Source organism: Sinocyclocheilus anshuiensis, unplaced genomic scaffold (genome assembly GCF_001515605.1).
Source record: "Sinocyclocheilus anshuiensis isolate Anshui unplaced genomic scaffold, SAMN03320099.WGS_v1.1 scaffold773, whole genome shotgun sequence".
Taxonomy (NCBI): domain Eukaryota; kingdom Metazoa; phylum Chordata; class Actinopteri; order Cypriniformes; family Cyprinidae; genus Sinocyclocheilus; species Sinocyclocheilus anshuiensis.
In genome coordinates this window covers 789,820-796,593 of record NW_015539930.1, presented here as the reverse complement: position 1 = coordinate 796,593, position 6,774 = coordinate 789,820, and the positions used below count along the sequence as shown (strand labels likewise).

General features: G+C 40.4%; 1 protein-coding gene across 1 annotated transcript in view; it reads right to left on the bottom strand.

Moving 5' to 3' along the window:
- Positions 1–774: 774 nt before the first annotated feature.
- pkd1l2a (polycystic kidney disease 1 like 2a) overlaps positions 775–6,774 on the bottom strand; it is a 26,462-nt gene continuing 20,462 nt past the window's right edge. The window contains exons 21-32 of the mRNA XM_016484006.1: positions 6,285–6,739; positions 6,050–6,129; positions 5,799–5,953; positions 5,542–5,727; positions 5,101–5,431; positions 4,886–5,019; positions 4,676–4,803; positions 4,429–4,589; positions 4,086–4,296; positions 3,222–3,323; positions 2,999–3,130; positions 775–2,910 (exon numbers count right to left, since the gene is read on the bottom strand). Of these exons, the coding sequence (XP_016339492.1) occupies positions 2,785–2,910; positions 2,999–3,130; positions 3,222–3,323; positions 4,086–4,296; positions 4,429–4,589; positions 4,676–4,803; positions 4,886–5,019; positions 5,101–5,431; positions 5,542–5,727; positions 5,799–5,953; positions 6,050–6,129; positions 6,285–6,739 (2,201 nt within the window). The 3' untranslated portion in view covers positions 775–2,784. The remainder of the gene's footprint in view (positions 2,911–2,998; positions 3,131–3,221; positions 3,324–4,085; positions 4,297–4,428; positions 4,590–4,675; positions 4,804–4,885; positions 5,020–5,100; positions 5,432–5,541; positions 5,728–5,798; positions 5,954–6,049; positions 6,130–6,284; positions 6,740–6,774) is intronic.

The window sequence follows — 6,774 nt, the reverse complement described above, 5'->3', positions numbered from 1 at the left end:
TGTCATCCAAGATGTTCATGTCTTTCTTTCTTCAGTCAAAAAGAAATTAAGGTTTTTGAGGAAAACATTCCAGGGTTTTTCTCTATATAGTGGACTTCAGTGGGGTTCACTGGGTGGAAGGTCCAAATTGCAGCTTCAAAGTGTTCTACACGATCCTAGACGAGGAAAAAGGGTCTTATCTAGCGAAACGATCTGTCATTTTCTAAAAAAGACAAATTACAATTTATATACTTTTTAACCTCAAACGCTCATCTTGTCTAATTCTGCATTAACTCTGTGCATTCCGGTTCATGACAGTTAAGGTATATCGAAAAACTCCCCTTATTTTCTCCTCCAACTTCAAAATCGTTCTAAATCGTCCTACATCGCTGTTTTACCTTCTTTGCACGTTCACTTTGTAAACACTGGGTCGGTACTTCTGCAGCGATGTAGGACGATTTTGAAGTTGGAGGAGAAAATGAGATGGGAGTTTTTCGACCTACCCTAACTGTTTCGAATGGGACTGCACAGAGTACGCATGCTCATTGCAGAGCTACACAAGACAAGCGTTTGAGGTTAAGAAGTATATAATACACTTTTTTAGAAAATGGCTGATCGTTTCGCTAGATAAGACCCTTCTTCCTCATCTGGGATCGTGTAGAACGCTTTGAAGCTGCAATTTGGACCTTCCACCCAGTGAACCCCACAGAAGTCCACTATATAGAGAATAGTTTTCCTCAAAAACCTTAATTTCTTTTCGACTGAAGAAAGAAAGACATGAACATCTTGGATGACATGGGGGTGAGGAAATTGAGGAAATTTTAATTCAGAAGTGAACAAATCCTTTAAGGCATGGTCTTGTCCATACCAAGAATTGGCTTAACTTTCGTGAAAATAACAAGGAAAAATTTGTCATGTTTTTGACTTTGTCTGAATCTGATCCAGGAGTTTTCGAACTATTCCTGGACATTTTGGATGTTTCCATTATTTAACACTCCATGACCTGACTGGGTATGTCCGATAAAGGAGACATCCAAAAGGTGCGGTGCTTTGGAGGCGCCATGAACGGTTTGAAAACCCCTAATCTGAGCAAACTTTGTGCAGTTTGGACAGTTCTTGTAGGATTAGCAAAAAGCTGTGAAAAAGTTTATGCCATTGTTTGGAACATGTGATGCATTGTTTTGCATCTACCTGGGGTTATACGGTGATAAGCAACATGATTTAAGGCCAATTTATTCTACAGTTGTCATGGTCCTGTTTACTTAAGTACACCAGAGCTTTAAAATATAGCCTCACTTCCTGGTTTCCATTCCTGTATCAAAGTAGCTCTTCAAGATCAGAAATGAGAATCCCTTTGTTACACAAATTATTTGGTGTATCAAAAAGCTTTGATAACTATAGATGTTATCTGACCCAAATGTGAAGAAAATCTAAATAAAAGTTGTAGGATAAGTTCTCCTAGTGATGTACAGACTGTCCATCTTTATCAGTACAATGATGGCTTTCATGTATTCGTTATAGCATCAGAGGCCACCTGTTTCCTCTTCATTATCTGCTATACAAATTTTTTGTGCAGGTCAGCTCTTTCGTGGAACACTGAAATAGGATGGTGCATCAGTGAAGCCATAATGCGCAATATCATCTGGATTTAACAAGACAAACTGATGAAGCGGCAGAACTGAACTTTCGGAAAGTGGCTCTCCAGCATTAGAAATGAGGATCCCAGCGCTATACAGAAATTATTTGGTGTATCAAAATTATCCAACCCAAATGTGGAGAAAATCAGATGCATCATGGGTGTTTAAAATGCGTGGTTTATGTTCAAAATGTCAAAATGTGTGGGTGAAAATTGGAACCAAGTGCACTGAATATATTTCCAGGCCACTCCGTTCAAAAAATTATGAACAGAAATGGAAGCCAAAACGGTCAGTGGTGCTGGAATGTTTGAGAGACTTCAAAATTGCTACCAGTAATGCCCTGTCCCGCAAGTATACCAAATTTCACAACCATTTTGCATATGGTTTTGAAGGCTATAGGCTCCCAAAATATGTGACACATACTGATGAATTCGATAGGTTTGTTGCCAGACCCCAATGAAAATTCAAAACTGTCAATAATTTGTAAGACTGACTGATTTGGGTCTTTTTGCTGGTGCATGCATGCTACACATTTAATAATGGCTGGGCACACAAAGGCCATTTTGTTCCTTATTTTTCATGGTTATTTGAATGAGCTTATTGTCCTGCTTAAGCAATAGGTGGTTGAGACCTGAAAAACAATCAGAGGCTACTTTTTTAATGTAAGCCCTTGAGGTGATTGACTGAGCCAGTTGGTATGGGTGAAATTTTCCTAGAACACAGACATTTAGTGCATGTCAGCAACTTTATGCTGCAGGCCATAAACAATGGCATGTATGATTCAGATACCTTTATGGATATATACTCGCGCGCACAGTGTGTTTGCTGAATTAGTTGTTAACTCCCCAGATGGTAATTTTACTGCATGTTGTGTTTTGAAATTACCCTACAAGAAAAAAAAAAAGATGTTTTCATCTGTTATCCGCTCAGAAATGCTGACGCCTTGATAGATAAAAACTTTCAGAGTAGTTGCATATTTCATGCTTAATATTTGTAATAATAGCACTGACATTCAAACAGAGCTAATGGAAACATTCTGCAAGATAAAAATCGGGGAAAAAGCTTTTTAAGATGTACAAGAACAATTACTAAGCATCCAAACACCAAAAGGCATTTTACAATAAAGCTTACATTGACTGTCACATGGTTATAAAGACGTGCATCATTTCTATGATATTACTGAAGCTGTAGTCAAAGAAGCATCTGCATCAATTTGCTTTTTCTTGCACTTGATGCCAAGAAGACTGCAGATCTTCATCAGCATCAGGTCTACGATCTCCTCTTCTTCAGAAGGCTGAGGGAAAAGAGATAGACTAAATTAAATGATTTAGAAAGGCGAAAATGTGGCACAGCACTGGATTAATTGATTATGAGAGATTTACAGTGGGATGAAGTTGCTCTTCATTGAAAGCCACCAAAATCACAGATATAAAGAGGTTGAGAACTACGAATGTCATAAAGATAATGCAGGATCCAATCAGGAAAGCTCCCAGGACTGGATTGTAATCCAAAACCTGTAGGGAGAAGGAAACGATACAATGAATGATATAAGTTCTTAAACACATTAGCAGTGAGTACAAATTCAGTATAGGTCTTTATTTTTACCTCATCATAGTTAAAGATACCCAGTTGTAGACAAATAATGGTCTGTGCAGCCTCAAGCAGAGTTCTGTATGAGTAGAGCCTCCAACCGTACATCAAATTGCACTAATGAAATACAAAATTTAAAACTTTCAGACAAATGTGAGTACAAATTGAATGTGTGCAGCCTGCAAAAGAGAGATATGGTAGCAATCAAAATCTCCAGCAAATGGCGTGCATTTCAGTCTGTTCCTCATGTTATTGACCAGTGGTCTCAAACTCAGTTCCTGGAGGGCCACAGCTTTGCTGAGTTTAGCTCCAACCTTAATTAAACACCCCTTAACAAGGCCTTCAGGATTACTAGAAACTTCCAAGCACGTGAGTTGGAGCTAAATTCTTCAAGGCTGTGGCGCTCCAGGAACTGAGTTTGAGACCACTGTCCTTTCAGGAGCTTGTAGGCCACACTCAGTTTGAGAAGGGTCACAGTCCTGCAGAGTTTAGCTTTAACCCTAATAAGACACACGATGCAGCTAATCAAGTCCTTCAGGATTACTTGGCTGTCTCAAAAGCTGAAAAATGCTGCCTCTGCAGGTAGCATACAAAGGCAACAAGGCACCGAATCCAGTGATTGTGTCAGATGCTGTCTACTGATACCTTCATCTGATTGATTGTGGAAGGCAGCATAGATGTATCCTTCACTACCTTAGTGCACAAACTCTGTCATTGCCTGATAGGGCAGTGAAGCAACAAGTCAGCAGCCAAAACTTTTCGATGCTCCCCTTGAAAACTACAGGAAGTTGTGTTGGAGCAGGGCTAGAACTAAACTCTTCAGGACTTCACCATTTCTGGTCTATTTTTATTTTATGTTAAAGAACATCACATACTCACAGCAATGGAATAGGCCAGAAACATGATGGTCATGACCACAATGAAGCCAGAGATATCTGTCCATGCCCGCTGCAGTGTAGAGGTGATCATGTGTAGCTTAGGGTTGAGTCTCAGCAGATGCCACAGCTTTATGGTGGCCAGCAGGACTAAGAAAGCTGTCAGATAGCCTAGTACAGCATCTGCAGTGGCAGTCTCATAAAAACTGGCAAACCTGTTAGAGAAGCAGCTGTATTAATTCTCAAGAATTTTCAAACATAAAGTGTATATTGTGCAGGATATAGAAGTCTAGTATTCCATTCCAAACATGCTGATTAATCTTGAAGAGCTGAAGACTTTCACTCACATGTCTTTGTTGTTTTGGTAGTACTCAATGTCCCGGTTACCCAATATTGTCCTCTTGACAAACACAGATAATGCGCTCCAACTTAGAATGATAATAGCCAACTCTAAGAGATTCCATTTGTTTCTGAAATATGCCCATTTCTGCTGCTTCATCAGTTTGCCCTGTTAAATCCACAAAATACTGTGCATTACAGCTCCACTGATGCAAATTACACCATTTTATTTTAATGTTCCATGAGCGAGCGGACCTGCACAAACATGTAGTAGAGAATGAAGAGGAAATAGATGGCCTCTGATGCCATAACAAATACGTGAAAGCCACCAGTGGACTGATAAAGATGGACAGTCTGCACCTCACTACGATATTGGAATGCACCTGTGAAAACAACAAAATTACCATGAGTCCAACCTTTGACAACATGAGAATCTTTCAAGGATATAGAGAAGAGATGCCTCACCCACTCCCGTGGTCTCAAAAATGAGAGTCACAATGCAGAAGAGGTTCACATTTGCATTATAAACTGTAAACTCCACAAAGACAGCCCGTGTATACACGTCCAGCCAGATGTTGTCAAAAAGACACTGAAGAAGACTGTAGGAAAGGAAAGGACACATTAACTGTTGTAACTTCTACTTTTAAAACTACATTGCACGTTGTTGCACATTATGCTACCTGCTTGCATTCTTTTGATCCGGGCCTAGTTCTACCACAAATCCTCCACCCTTATAACGGGCCAGCCCACCCCAAACAGGGTTTGCCCGGAGTTTGGCCTGAGTTTGGTAGCGCCAAGGTGTGGGTACAATCTTAGAACCATTCACATTTTTAGTCCGGTTCCACCCTGGACCGTAAGAGCCCATGTCCTCCGCTTCCCAGGAGTATGGGGCATGGCAGTCAGGAACAGAGTACTGCATGGTCTTGGCAATTTTACAAGAGTCTTTCCTTACCCTAACCTGTCGGAATCGAGCGTTTCCAACAAGTTTTGAATTTCCATCTGTTATGAAGCCTGAAAGGGTAACAAACAACAAGGTACAGTTAGGTCTTTCGGTACAATAAACAAGCAGTTTTTAACCTTGAATAAGTAGACAATGTTGACAATACATAATGAAGGAATACCTGGATATTGCCCAAACAGATTACTGAGCAAGGAGGATTTTGCCCAATTTAATATATCTTTGTGGTTCATACTCTCTGAAATGCCATTGCTGAAACTCTGCCGGATATGCTGAGTGAGGTAGTATGCATGTGGATCTCGCTGACCATATGCAACCAAGAGAAGCATCCAAAGGAATCCCACATAAACTGCAACGTAAAAGGCTGTGTCAAACAAGCTGATCTTTTGATTAATGATAGATAAATGATGTTCTTCTTACTGAGAATCTCCCGGATGAGTGCAAACACTTTCTGCTCCTTGATCATGTTGTTTCTCATCTTTTCTATGTCAGTGGGAGGAGGAGGCTGATAGAAACTACATGTGCTGTCTCTTCTGGCAATTCTGATTGCATCGGGATCATCTGTGGACAGATGTTTCAGCTGAGGTTTTGTCACACTAAAAAAGTGATAATATGATGCTATAAATTCACTCATGTTGCTCATGGTCCAGTTACCCGTGCTGGGTAGAGTCCCATCAATTGGAACATTTCCATAATCTTCTTGATCAACTGTTTTGAGTACCAAAGCAAAGAAGACTGCAAAGCCCAGTACCTAAAGAAACCACTAAATCTCATTAAGTCCAGGCAGACAATGTCATGTAAATACAAGCTGCACTGGAAGTGGTAATGTACAATACACATAAATATACAATCATAAAATACAAAAAGGAAGATCACAAGAATTGTCTTTTTTATTCCATCTCTTACTTTTACAGGCTGAGTGATGAAGAGGCTTTCGAAGAAGGACACCACCATTGAGATGAGCCAGCTGATGGAACGCTCCTTCCCATAGGTCAACCCATACATCATAGTGAAGTATGCTGAAACACCACTGGTGGATACAACAAGAAACCAACCAACGAACACAAACCACCAGGGCAAGCCTTTCTGACTACACTTTCTGCTGTCTCCACTGTTGCCCTCTGTAGGGCTGGAGCTACGGGTATGTAGACCACTGACAGAACAGGAGGAGACATGAGGTTCAAGTAGGTTCTTCATGCCTTGGACCTGCAATACAGCCTGGTTGTAGCTGTTTGGCTTAGAGAAGGATGAAGGCCCCAGCAGTCTCAGCTCTCTCTCCACATTTTGCAGTTGTTTGTAGAGATACTGGCTGTAAACACTGTGTTTTTCATTTCGCTCTGAGCTCTCACAAAAACTGCTCTCTGTTATAGGAACAAAATAATAGTGTTTCATATAT